General features: G+C 37.7%; 2 protein-coding genes across 2 annotated transcripts; one reads left to right on the plus strand and one right to left on the minus strand.

Annotated features, from left to right (window-relative positions):
• Positions 1 to 27: 27 nt before the first annotated feature.
• On the minus strand, positions 28 to 8,861 carry LOC110382860 (uncharacterized). Its single transcript, XM_021343565.3, has 3 exons — positions 8,715 to 8,861; positions 1,052 to 3,492; positions 28 to 159 (listed from the first exon to the last, which is right to left on the minus strand). The coding sequence occupies exon 2, from the start codon at positions 3,270 to 3,272 to the stop codon at positions 1,053 to 1,055; it is 2,220 nt and encodes a 739-aa protein (XP_021199240.1). The 5' UTR covers positions 3,273 to 3,492; positions 8,715 to 8,861; the 3' UTR covers positions 28 to 159; position 1,052.
• Positions 8,862 to 12,339: 3,478 nt separating this feature from the next.
• On the plus strand, positions 12,340 to 13,860 carry LOC110382862 (uncharacterized). The gene has a single exon (XM_021343567.3). It carries the CDS (start codon positions 12,340 to 12,342, stop codon positions 13,858 to 13,860), a length of 1,521 nt encoding a protein of 506 aa, XP_021199242.3.
• The last annotated feature ends 988 nt before the right edge of the window (positions 13,861 to 14,848 follow it).

Below are 14,848 nucleotides of genomic sequence, written 5' to 3' on the forward strand. Positions count from 1 at the left end.
TATTGAGTTAAAAATAAAACAACTCTCTTAATAATTATAAAATTAATTCATTTATTAAAATTTCATTGTAAAATGATTTCTCATTGAAACTTATTCTTAATCATGATTTATAGAATACACCACTTGTCACTCTTACAATCGGCGGCAGACACGCGATACCTGGAAAAGACACAAAAAAACTAATTAAGACAATATAATTACAGAATTAATTGAACAGTAATAAAGTCGAAAGTGGCGTGCACTTGGAGAGGCCTATGTCCAGCAGTGGACTGCGATAGGCCGATGCTGAAAGTCGAAAGTGTGTGTATTTCGGGCAGAAATAGATGAAAAGATTTTATTGAAACGAAAAGTTCCGAAACTACTAAACCGATTTGAAAAAAAATTATATTGGTGGGAAGCTACGCTATTCCCGAGTAACATAAGTTATATTTTAGCGAGTGCTGTAACTGTTTTCCACGGGTCGCGGGTGAAAGGGGATGAGGGGACGTCTAGTATACTCAATAAAATATTGGACGCTTAAACATTGTCAGATCGCCAATATTTTACCCGAAATACGCCATGATTACAATCTTTAACAATGGGATATTCTAATGAGTTGTTTGAAGGAAGTTGCGACGTAGTATAGCGTGAGGAAATACTTTGGATGCTAGCCCAAATTGTAATTTCATAGAAATCAGATGATTCATATTTTATTCTCAATCAATTAAGAACAGAAGGAAAAATATTAATATTTCTAACTAGCTTGCGTTTTTCCGAGATACATTTTTAAACCACAGAACACATTCGTATAATTTAGTGAATGTATTGTAAAACCTATACTATTTTAAAGCTAAGAGTTTGCTTCTTTGTTTGAACCTCGGGGACTAATGACCGATTTGAAAAATGAATTACCGAAAAGGCTTTTACATGCGCGGGAAGTAGTACCCTCGGCATGCATGTGGAACCGCGAAGAACATCTGGTATCTATACTGACATGACAGGACAGCTAGCTTATGATTTTTGTAACAGGATGTCTATAAAACTATAGATTATTAAGAAAAGTTCCACTCACCTCATTCAAGAGCAGAAGTATCTAAACTAACATAACTGGCCCCCATGTTTTCTCTATGACGTGTAGACACCACATGCTTCTTCGCAGTCTCCCCTTCCTCCACATCCGCGTCACAAACCCCACACTTCAGTCTGCCGAACTGGTAATACACATACTTGTTCCTAGCCAACATATTGATGTTATGTTTCAACTCCAAGTAAAATCGGAAGACGCTTTCAACAGCCGGCTTCTCCTTAAAATGCCCCGCGTACACTAAATGTGTAAGCAGCGAACGGATAGAGTTAAAAACTCCTTTGCACCCAACGCAAGTGAAAGTAGACCCTTCGCTGTGCAAAATATGGTTCCCTTTCATATACACGCTGATGATGTCTCCCTTGTTCGCGTTGATTTTAGCCTCAGCTACAGCGGTCTGGTGGTCAATGCTGCTCAAAATATGCTTCACTGCTTCGTTACAATCTTGGAAGGTCACCCCACAGACTTCGCATTTCTCTGCAGTCACTTTGTTCGCAGCCAACAGTTCTTTATCAACTTCGCTATATAAAGCGGAGCGGATCAGTTTAGACATCGTCTCGAAGTGGGACGCGCCCTCAAAATGCTCAACCATCGCCGAAATAGATGGGACAGCCACGAAGTCCGGGCAAATAGAGCAAACATAAAAGTTGCCGAAACTAGCAAAGTATTCGGAAGGACGGCAATGGTTCTTGTAGAGCATGGCAAGTTTCCGAGGGGCTGCGTTCCTCAGATGCTTTTTCTGACGAATATGGTTGAAAAGGACCTGTCTAGGACCTTTCAAAGTCATATCGCAGCAGGTACAGTAGTTGCCAATCTTGCCAGATGGCTTGATAAAGTTTTCTATTATGACATGGTCACGGCTATTATGCGGTTTCCCGACGCTAGCTAAGTACTTAGTCCAGTTCAAGTCTTTGGGGCCCCACTCCTCGGGGATGGAGCGGTCGGGGTCGGACTCCTTCATGCGCACGTACAGCTCGTCCGACAGCTTGGCGAGATGTCTCTCGTCCAGGATGTGCAGGATGGACGCCTCGACGGAGTCGATGGCCGTGTTGCACAGGCGACACTGCAGTCCGGTGGGGGTGAAGGTGATGTCGTGGCTCAGGAGGAACTTCTCGTTCATCTCCTTGATCTTCTCGATAGAAGGTTCAGTCATTGAGAAGGAAATGCTTTTATCGGATTGCAGGATACAGGAGAGGTTGTGAATATGGGATTCACTGAACACATGGTTCAATACACTATCATAATGGAATCGTAGAGTATAATACTCGCAAGCAATACAAAAGAATGCTAACTTGCCAGTTCTGTCATCGATCAATGACAGCAACTTGTGATTGACAAGCAACTTGACAATCAGAGCTTCAATAGGACCGTAATAACGGTATTTCTTAACTTGGTTCTTCGGTTTTTCAGCCGTTTGTTCGTTTTCATCGTTATCAATATTCTTGTTCGCGTCCGCGGCGAAGTTCTGGTAAACATTATCCTTAATGCTCATTATAATAGGAGCTACAGAAGACGTTTGTGTAGAGAAGTCTATAGCGGAGACATCGGAGCATAACTTGTCATACAATTCTTGGTAGAATTTGAGTGCTGCGTCGACGCTTGCCTCCGAAGCGTCAGGGAGATGCTTCATCAATGCAGAGTTGAGCTTAGCCGAGAAGTTACGTTCTAATCTCTCGACTGGCTTAGTGATGCTCAACTCTTTAATTTTGGGCAGAGGAGTTTCTCCCATGGCGGAGAGGCGTCGAGACATATTCGGCAGAATGATAGGTTCGGCCACGTCAATGCTGTCTCGCTTCAGCTTCGGCAGGTGAGCGTCGGAGCTGAAATGCTTCTGCAGCGACTCCATGAGGGGCTCGTCGTCATTCAGTTCTATCTCAATATTACAGTTGGTGCAAATATGCACCTGTTTAGCATCCTCAGTAGTAAATAGTTCAGCTTTCAACAATTCAGGAACTTCGCTAACAGGTAGACTGTTAAACCTCTGCCGTTGCAGATTACTCTTCTTCTCAGTCGTAAATATATATTCGACTTCGACATAATCTCGTTTCTGTAAATAAATCTTTTTGTGCGTTGCGTCTAGGTTTCTTAGGTAAGTGTGAAGGACTTTGCTTTGTTGCGTTGTCGGGTGGTTGACGACGTTCTGGAAGTGCCTCGCGAGACGCTTGATGTCTTCCGACTTCCGAAAGGACAGCACAGTGAGATTTTCCATGGTTGCGATTCTGTCGACACAACTGAATGCCTATATCTTGATTGCAAGACTTATGGCGTCGCTTATAAAGCTTATGAACAGTTTGGAAGTCGCTGTCACGTTCTGCCCGTACTTTTGCCGAATGAGAAAATTTTGGAGCCAAAAACAGTTTGTTAGGATTTGGACTTGAAACAAAATGGTTTAATTTTTTGATGATTTGATTATCACTGCATTTCAAGATCTGGAATGAGAAACAGTTATTGGTTAATATTTTTATATTTAAAATACATATCTATCTAAAATACATGTTAAGAAAGTGGCTATACATTCTTATATGATAAAGCTGAAGAGTTTGTTCGCATGAACTCGCTAATCTTAGGAACTACTTGAAAATCGGATTGAAAATGGCCCGATTTGAACAATTCTTTCAGTGTTAGATAGCCCATTTCTCGATGAAGGCTATATGCTTTTTTTTATCCGGGTTCGTGCAGGAGTTTTCGATGGATGCGGATGAAACCGCTGGCAGAAGCTGGTATCTAATATCGCTAGTATTCGGAAAATGGTATAGAGTACATTTGCAATACAATAGTAAGATGCAATGAAATTGTTTGTAAATGATTTTCTAATTTCTCATTAAAAATAACCTAGAAAATCGATTCAAGGTCTTGTTTCAACAACTAAGCTACAACTTATGTAACGCAGCAGAAACATGCAAATGCGAATATTAATTATAGTAAACAAACACAATTCGCTCAGTTGAGAAGGAAGGAAAAAGCAACGAAAACAGATTTCAGTAACTGTCAGTATTCCTGTAAAAATAACTTCTGGCCGGAAGGAACATATTATTGTGACTAGCTGTAACCTGATACAAAAATCCCCGATGAATAAATTGTATTAGTTATTTAGACGCATGGATGAGTTGCCTGAAAGATGACATGAATAAGAAGGGAGTGAGTGTCAGCATGACGAGTAACAGGGAGGAATGGAAGCGAAAAACAATGCACCGACCCCAAATAAAATTGGGAACAGGTCAGGAAGAAAAAGGATATTTAATACATATAAGCATCTCCATACTGCTTGTTTCGGATTTCGGAATCTTGGTCCCACTACTCCACGAGAAACAATATCAATTGCCTTTCCTTTTCTCAACTACGAACTTGACATTACAGGATGGTCACCCATCCACATGCTGTTGCTCAACATTATGATAAATCTATCCGCACGGCTGTTACTTAGCCGCAAGAAACAGTATGTACATAAATAAAATATAGAACCACTTGATACAATGCAATTCGTAACCATTTTCCTCATTTTAAATTACCTCCCGGTATCCCTGAACTGTGATAAATATTAATGCATTGTTTTATGCAGTAAACAGCTTCATTATAAGACGTTTCAGAGGTTTCCAGAACTAGTTCTTTCGTGTCCTCATCGGATCTGCGTCGCTTTTTCCCAACATGTTGGGGTCAGCTTCCAGTCTAACCGGATGCAGCTGAGTACCAGTGTACCACATGAAGCGACTGCCTATCTGACCTCCTAAACCCCAATAAATACCCCTTGCTAAGACTGTTTGTCAGACTTTTTGGCTTCTAACTACCCTTAACGACTGCCAAAGATGTCCAAATGATACCCAACGGTTTATCCGCTCCGAAATACGGGAGAACTCGTGGTGACAAGATGGTCACCCAACTACGGACCGACCGCAACAAGCGTTGCTTATCCTTAGAGCTCTGAGATGCCTCATTGAGACGCCATGGCGACGTCAACAGCGGCGCAGGCCTGGCTACTTCTGGCATCCAAAGGTCGCCAAGTCGAGTGGCCATGGCGTCTCAAAAGTCAATGGTTTAAGTCGTCGCTGAAGAAATCGCACAGACTGGCGACCACACTGGCGACTGAGTGAGTGAGGTGCCCTTTACCGTGTACATTATAGTGGCAGCCGTGGCATCGTCGCCAAGCTGCCAAAGTATCCAGAAGCCACGTAGAGAACTGTAACTCGTGGCTACGCTTCCAAATTGGTGACGTTGCCAAACCGTCGCCAAGTGAGTTAGGTACCATACATTTCAATATGAACTGCTTGGATAAGCAGCCGGCAACGTCGCCATTGGCGTCCTAATGAGGCAGAGCTCTTATGATCTGTTCGTGACCTCGTCTGTCTATCCTCTTCGTTCCAATCTATCCCTATTCCAACCCTATTACTTAGAACATTTTTCCATTATTGAACGAACGTCATGAATGGACAATGAGCATTCGTTTGGCTCATCTAAATAAAAATGCTGTAGCCTTCCTCGATAAAGATAAATGTGCTATCTTACACTGAAATAATTTTAGTAATTGAACCAGTTTCTTACAAACTCAGCTTTATTTTTTTATCTTCAGAGTTATTTCCATGTATAGGTACCTACACATGTTGGGGCAAAAAAATGATTCAATTCTATTCTAATATTCCGAATAGTAATAGATTCTTGATCTCTTCATCGGAATCAAAAATTGTTCGGTAGAAAGATCTTCAACAATAATGAATTTCACAAAGAAAGTTACGTAAGTATTTACTTTTGTATCTTAACACGAAAAATCAATCGGAGACCAACCGTGGGTGGCTATCATCCCACGCTCAAACCTACAATGGTCGTACAGTCAACTTCAGGTCAGTGGTAACAGTTTTATAGGAAAATCGTACTTATTACTATTGTGTTAAGGTGCATGACAGTTACCACTGATGTGGTGTCTACCGTACCTATACTAATAATACGACTGTGCGTAGGTTTCACTCATAGTAAGACCTGACCTTTTTGAAGGATGCCAGGTGATAACTTATCTATACTAATATTAGAAAGAGGATTTTTTTGTTTGTTCCCGTAAAGATTACGAAAGTATTGAACCGATTTCCACAAGCTACACTCTCGCTGGGTGATATACCTATCTATAGGCTATATATTATACGGTTAAGGCAAGTAGTTTCCACGGGGCGCGGGTGAAACTAATCCTACTAATATTATAAATACTAATACTAAACTACTACTGTGAAAGTTTGTGAGAATGTATGTTTGTTATTCTTTCACGCAAAAACGGCTACCGATTTGGTTGAAATTTGGTATGTAGATAAGTGACACCCTGGATTAACACATATTCTACTTTTTATCAACACATCACGCTGGCGAAGCCGCGAGCGGAAGCTAGTAGAAAATAATAAAGATTTTTTGTTAGTACGCTCTGAAACAACTTAAATGCTTTGAAAATTTCTTTGACTGTTGGAAAGGCGAAACTGCGAAAAACGGTTAGAAATAAATAAAATGAAGACAGTTTATTTTGCATACGGTTGCTTGAAATACTTCCAGCATTACGCGGAACTACTATATTTGTAAATAAGATTAGATAATTAAGCATATATTCTTATCTACACGTTAAAATCATTAATCATTTAATTAAAATCATTAATCAATAACCAAAATAACGATTCAGAAGGCAGTCTTTAATACGGCGCGTTGAGGAGGTCATATAGGCAGTCGCTTTATACACTGGTATCCCCAAAGGACAGGGTGTATTATGTCCGAGGTCGGGGTGCAGTTCCCACAGGATGCGGGTGAAACCGTGGGAAAAACCTAGTATTACATAACCAAGGAAAATAGTAAGTTTTAAATAATCATTTAGCAGTAACTCATAAAATGTTTTCATGTGTCAAAAATGTAAACATGACAAAAAGTTTCAACTACTATTTATAAACAAAAGCGAATAGAGGTCACTGACTCTTCGACACTGAAAATAACAGTACGAAGCTTATGAGTCATACTTAAACATCTTTTTTGCATAAAAAGAATAATAATGATAATGGCGTCCAAGGCCGATTTCGGCCACGGCGGCTGTTCTCATATAAGGAGATAATCTAGCTGCATAGGAACTAAAGTGCACACTTATTTGCTTGGACACAGGTGCACTCACTATTCCTTCACTCTCATAGCGTGACGGGATGACAATCCGACACAAAGTTAAGAGCCAGATGTAGTATAATCATATAGTTAGTTTATAGATTTGTGCCTCATCATCTCCCAAGCCTTTTCACAACTATGTTAGGGTCAACTTCGAGTCTAACCAGATGCAGCTGAGAAACAGTGCTTTACAAGGAGCGACTGCCCTATCTGACACCCTCAACTCAGTTACCAGGGCAACCCAATACCCCTTGGTTAGACTGGTGTCAGACTTACTGGCTTCTGACTACCCGTAACGACTGCCAAGGATGTTCAATGACAGCCGGGACCTACAGATTAACGTGCCATCCGAAACACAGTTTCGTGAGTGAGTTTCTACAATTATAGATAAAGATCTATAGTTTTATGTAAATACTAGCTTCTGCCAGCGATTTCACCCATTTCCTATGGGAACTTCTACACAAACCCATATCAAAAGTACCCTATAGCCCTCCTCAATAAATGGGCTATCTAACACTGTAAGAATTTTTCAAATTGGACCAGTAATGCCTGAGACAGAGAACCAACAAACAAACTCATCAGTTTTAGGATATTATAGTATAGATCCTTGATTCTAGGGAATGAGACTTCAAGTATACTAAACCACATTTTATATGAAGTTTTGGACTATTCGTCATTATGTTTCAAAATACAAAATAGATATGAGATGTACCAAATAAATCAATGTCTATTAAATTATAAAGACAGAATTTGAATCAATAAAAACCAAAAGACATTTTATTCAAAGTAGACTGACAATCATCGCTTTTTGAAGGTCAAGTTTACAAAAGGCAACCCCCAAAATGCCCTCTGTTCGCCACTTCCTATGTGTTTTTGCTGCGAAGAAGAAGTGGTGGAACAAACTACCCAGCAACATAATTTGAATAGAATTTTGAACAACCATCAACCAAGCATAGACCACATTTTACAGTTACATGAGGCACAGGCAAAGACAACATGCCATTATGCCAACATAAAACCTCCATTTAAATAGTAAATAAAATATAAGACTGTAGACCACCATGAATATCATAAATTATTTACAATACAAGATTGACATGAATATGATAATCTGAGACTACACAGAAATAATCTCAATATCACTTTCATTGGTTTTCAAGTACCTATATGAGTTCAAAAATAATAAAAAAATTATAAGAGAATAATAAGGAAAAAGACACCATCTTCTCAAGCCATAGAATACCACAGATTATAAAATAAATATTATTAAGTGTACTTAAAGGTAGTATGTAACTAGGTAGGCTGACACCTACATATTTTTTTTTAAGTAACCAACAAAATAGATATCTAAATAAATACAATAATAAATAAATAACAACACAAGACGTCGTCACACAAACTTTTTAACCGACCAAATAGAAAAAACAATACCGAAAAAAAACACGAAATTTTTAAGGTTATAATGATGAGGCAGATATCGGGAAAATACTTTTTAGGACCAAAATATTATTCTAAATGCGATAGTAATAGTAATATTTACCTGAAAGTCTTGATTTTGTGCATGGCAGCGAGTAGCAGCCGAATTAGTTTTTATTTAGTACGGGCACAAACTGACAGCCTGTGGTGACATGACAGACAGGAATTTTTTGACGTTTTCAACGTGATCCGCTGCGGGATTTACGGGGTGGTCAGGAAATTGAGATTTACCCTTATTTGGGGTAAATGGTATCTTTCTTAAATAAATATTCTTTAACTAGTTATATGTCTTTTTACTTCTTCTTTTTCTTAGCGTTTATCCCGTCTTGTGACTTGTCTTGTGTTGTACTGTTTTTCTACTGTTCTATAAATAATATCGGCATATAAGCGATCAAAACATTGTACTTACTATACTTTTTAATAATCCTGAAATATAAAAATATTCTTACGTAAACAGGATGTACTGTTGTGTAAAACAATTTAAAAAGTGTCATGTGCATATAAAATAACGACTAGGTACAGACCGCAGAGCATCGATCAAATTCCAATCGATTTTTAGAGTTATCACAATGGTTAATGTTCTATTGATAAAATTTTACAGATTTAGGTAGGATGCCCAAGGGCCCGATTCTCCTGAGTTAATAATGTCAAAATTGAATCGCAATAGCAGTTCTAGCCTTAGCGGACATTCTGCTACTAATAAAAGACCAATCGTTTTTCAATAACATACGATTGATTTGCGATTGGTCTGCCATTTGATCTATACGGTAGTTTGCTCTACAATCATATTGCAATTGTAATTAATTTGCAGACAATATGATTCATTATTGTTTGTCATAAGAGGATAAAAACGTTAAACACGACGAATGCCACATACGCTTCAATCGTAATTGAGTCGTGACTGGATCTCAGTCGGATGTGAATCGTATGTCGCTTGATTAAAATTAGTAGTATGGCGCCCCTGCTGGCGTATATTTTTGCACTAATGTTAATTAGTTACCTACCTAATTCAATTTACAGAATTAATTTATTTTTGTCTCAATCACAACAACTTTATCAAAAGAAAGACGTAATAATACACGCAGCAATTACTTCTTCAAATTTCCCACAAAATTGCCATTCTCAGAACAAAATCTCCCCACAATATCTTACCACAGATTATACGCACTGCGTCACTTTTAGCTACGTGTAAGCAGAAGTAAACAATAAGAAAAATAATCACAACAACTATTTACGTCAGAAATTAGCCGCGCCGTTCATAATAACTAATAACCTTGCTATAATGTATTAATTTACTGATGACTCATTTAATTTAACAGATGTGCAGCAAAGAGGTTGTTTACTTTTTCATGGTATTGGAAATCTTTGGACGATATGCTTTTGTATACCTATTTATGTTAGTTGCTATTTACTCAGTAATAATTTGGTGACTGATACTTGAACACTTGATTCTACTCATGATTACGAACAATTTTCCCAAAGAAACATATTTTATTCTCATTATAATCACAAAACAATCCGTGAAATTGGGCTAAAAAACAATTTGCGAGATGACTGTGACCTTGATATCACACAAGATCACTTTCTTCGCAAAGTAAAGTAGGTCACTAGTTTGTAAACAGACTAACTGACTATAACTACACACCTCCTTTATTTGAGTAGAGTAGGCACTTAACTAAAGGTAGAAAGAAAAAAGAAAGAAAACGTTTATTTGTAAGAATATGATATTGTGGATAAATAATCTTGATAGGATTTTTTACACAAATAAACTAGGTACTGTATAAAATAATTATTCAATAGAATAAGTTATTATTGGTTGGATGTGTGTTGATATTCGGTCGCATTTTAATTTAAACTGAGTTTTGAAGTAAAAAGTCAATTTTACTTTTCCCTCGCGTTGCAGATAAAACCGCGGGCGGAAGCTATATGACAGCTGAATATAGCAGTGAATATTCATTTTCATGCTATCTTTACAACTCATTGATATTAACATCGGATAAGCATACAAATCGATATAAATAGAACTTTGATGTTTGTATTCTAGAATTCTTTTATCAGATAAGCTATCTCAAGTCCCTGGATGCCATAATCGTTATTTTATTGCACTTTAAATAAACGTTAATGGTATAATTACTTATCGTATCAGAAAATTATCTCGAATCTCAAATGGCGTAGCCCTATATTACTTTCCTACGGGGTCCACGCTTAAATGACTACGTATGTAAGGCGCTCCTACGAGCAATTACATTGCGTTTTATATGTATTGTGAATTTTTATCGTGTAGTTATTCATACCTCGATGAATTAATCGATAGAATTGTTCAGTTACCCAGAGTTATCTTTTAATACATAGTGTTATTAAAAACTACTTCAAATTGTATTTTTTTTAGTTGATTTCAATACAGAACTCGACTAAGTAGTCTATATCATAATTTTTGACATTCCGTGTAGAATCACTAAAGTCTATTTTCGTTGTCTATGATTTTATTGCTGTTGTGTTGTCTGTCAGTCATTGTCGTTTTTGAAGTAAAATTCTCAAAAAATGCAATAAAACGACGCTATTATCCACAAAAAATGTCGTCGGAAGAGCCTCATGAGGAGTTAGTAGAAGTGTTGGAGGATGAATACATTCACGACTACAATACTGATGTGGACACAACATGTACTATATGTCAGGCGGAATTCTTAGACCCGGACGATTTAGCCATACATTTGCAACAAATACATAAAATATCGCTCTCACAAGCAAAGCTATGTCAGATTTGTATGCAAAAGTATACGGATTTAATAAGTTACGCTGAACATTTTAGAGATAATCATCTGACGAGCTTGTTTTACTGTTCACATTGTTTACGCGCTTACAAGGATGACGATGAGCAAAGATTTCACGAAAAGAAGCATAAAAGAGGTTATAAAGCTATGTTTTGCTGTGCACAGTGTAATGAGGACTTCAGGTCGCTCCGGGACTTGAGGAAACACGATGTAAATGAACACAACAACCAGGAAGATGGAATTATGATACAACCTCTGTTACCATACCTCTCAGCCGTTTTAAAAATCAAAGCAGAGAACGTTCTAGTATCTTTGCGAACAGATACAGTCTATGTCTGCGTTTATTGCAATTTTTCTACTGCAGATATTGACCATTTTATAAAGCATTCTATCAAAAATAAAAAACAATGTAAGGTTAGTGTCTGCAGCAGATGCTCAAATGTTTACAAGAAAAAGTCTACCTTGAAACGGCATTTGTTGAAACCGTGTGATAACGTGTCGAGCCGTAAGATTCAATGTCCGGACTGTAATCTTGAATTCAATAACTGCACGTTTAAACAACATAAGCGAATGTGTAAAGTGATCAAGTGTTACACTTGCGGTACACGTTATAAATCGATGTATGAATTGTCTGAACATCAGTCAAAAGAGCACCCGCTGTCTGTAGAGTTGAAAACTTGTACATTTTGTTGGAAACAATGCGTTGGAAGCGTTGGGTTACAGAAACATATCGACCGAAGCCACAAAGGGGACTTTCACTTATACAAATACATGTGTGTTTACTGTAAAACATCATACAAGCATCCACAAAAGCTCTTTGGTCATTTCTTCACTAAGCACAAGGATTTAGAACCGTACACCTGCAAGATATGCTCAAAAAAGTTTCGGTTACGCAAACGGTTTACTTTACACATTAAAATGCAGCATTCATCCAATGGTTTTGTTGAATTTGATGAGAACTACCATGTGTTCTTCACTGATAAAAAATCAGAGAATCCTTTTATCCCTAAAAGTATATATGCTAATGAAGAGGAGATAAATGAAGTAACTGAAAATGCTGGTGACATGAATATGCTGAACTCTGAAATGAGTGTAACAGAAACAGAAGGAAACCAGACGGAAGTTGAAAAACCTAAAGCAAGTCTAAAACGTAAGAGAGGACAGAAAGCCCGTAAGAAGGAAGATGAAACTATTAACCTGGAGTCTTCAGATGAGGAAGAATCCTTGTTAGTTGTGAGGAAAAGAGTTCAGAAATCAGTGCCTAAAGTCATTGGCAAAGCCTCGAGGAAACAAAAACTTACTACATTGAACAAGAAGAGATTTACTTGTAACATTTGTAACAAATATTGTTATACATATCAGAATTACAACCATCACATCAGTTTGCATTCTAAGAAAGACTATAAGAAATGCATTAAGTGCTCAAAAGTATTCCGAAGCAAGGAAAAGTTGAACAACCATATCGCAAATGATCATTCTTCATCAAAACTTACAGATACTTTAAAAACTATGCTGGAAAAACGTAAAAAAGGCGAAAGCTACACTGACAGCTTACCAATGTCAGAGAAATTTAGACGTACCATCAAAAAAGCAAACGTTTCCGAAATTGACTTAACTTATTCAACCGCAAACATAAAGCTTGTTGAAAACGGACTGTCCGTTCAGAAATTTATAGAGAATTTTACTCCGGAATTAGAGACTAAACCAGACCCACCCTCTGTGGAACATTCAATAACTGTCAAAGTTGTTACTGGTGTCACAAAAGAACCATCAATTAAAATGACTAAGTATGAAACGAAACCGGTTGCTACAGGGTTCAAACTAGCCATGCCAGTGAAGTTCAAAGCTAGTATCGTGGATAAAACTCCTGCTAGCATCAGATTGGTACAACCTGTGTCTTTGTACGAAGACAGTCCGAGCCCGGACCATACCTACAATGATGATGATGATATGGAGAGAAATGACTCAATACCAGAAGTCGCAGAGGAGGTTATGCTCGAAGGAACAGAAGAAACACCGAGACAGACTAACATACCTCACAAAATTGTCATTCCTAAACTACCTACTGAATACAAAGACTTGAGAATCGCTCACTTACTCCCGGAAGCACCTTTCTACAAAATAGTTAAAGTTAATGATGTCTTAAATATAGCGGAGACTGAAAAAGTTGACCCAACTGAACGTCCAAGCAAACTGAGAACAATAAAGTTACCGGACGGTACGAAATTGGTGAATACAAATCCGTTGGCTCATTTATTGGGGAATGCCAGTCTAGATAAAGTATTGGAGCCTATGAAAAATAAATATTATAAGGCAAAGACTAAGAATTTTCAAGGTATGTTGGCGGAAGCACTTAGTAATCTGGATAAACCAGCTCCTAAGAGGAAGAAGAAGGTGGATCTGGCTTTATCAGAAGTGAGCAGTCAATTTGAAGATTGATAGACTAATTGTACTCAACAGTTTGTACTTTCTAAGTATATCTTGGACACCAATGGCTGTCTGAGGATACTTAAAACTGTAGGTCCCACGGGTAGTCAGAAGTCAGTAAGTCTGGTAACCAGTCTTACCTAGGTGTAACTGAGTTAAGCAGGTCAGGTAGGCAGTCGCTCCTTATAAAACACTAGTACTCAGCTGCATCCGGTTAGACTGGAAGCCGACCCCAACATAGTCGAGAAAGGCTAGGCAGATGATAATGATGATGTGTACTCTACTTTCACTTTTTTATCAGGGCACGGGAAGTAAAGATATACTTTTTGAACCACTGTGTAGTTATTATTTTACAAAATGTATGCTACAACTGGTAGCCAGAAAATGCAAATATAAAATTTATAATTGAATTATGATTTTTAAATAGCATAAATTTTAATATGACTAGTTTTGAATACCCTACCAATCTAAGCCTACCTTAAGAACAAAATATTAACTTTAGTTTTGGTCCATGTGTAATAATTATGTATTGCTAAAAATTAAGTAATCCATATTTAATTTCGGGACATTCAAATAAATTTAAAAAGTTTACATTATGTAAGTAGGAGCTATGTTATTTTAATTTTATTAATGTAAATAAATTAATAAACTGAATATGTTAAGATTTATTTGTTTCTTTTGAACCTGACGCAAAAAGAGGTGTAATAAATTCGACCGCTGTTAGTGTGTCTGTTTGTGGCACTGTAGCTCTTAAACGGCGGAACCGATTTGGATGCGGTTTTTTGACGATGAACGACGATTTCCGTTGTATGTTTCTTCAAAATCGTCTTAGCCGAAGTTATTAGCTGTTGATAACAATTTTTGTTTGCTCTATCTTGAAACATCTGTATAGAAGATGGGTCTGATCTGATACGTAGTCGGTGGTAATGCTGAACTGAAACCCCCATGACAAAAAAAAATATTCAAGTAGGTACCTAAGTAAGTTTTTGAGACCCAAATA

Source organism: Helicoverpa armigera, chromosome 31, assembly GCF_030705265.1.
Source record: "Helicoverpa armigera isolate CAAS_96S chromosome 31, ASM3070526v1, whole genome shotgun sequence".
In the NCBI taxonomy this organism is placed as follows: Eukaryota; Metazoa; Arthropoda; class Insecta; order Lepidoptera; family Noctuidae; genus Helicoverpa; species Helicoverpa armigera.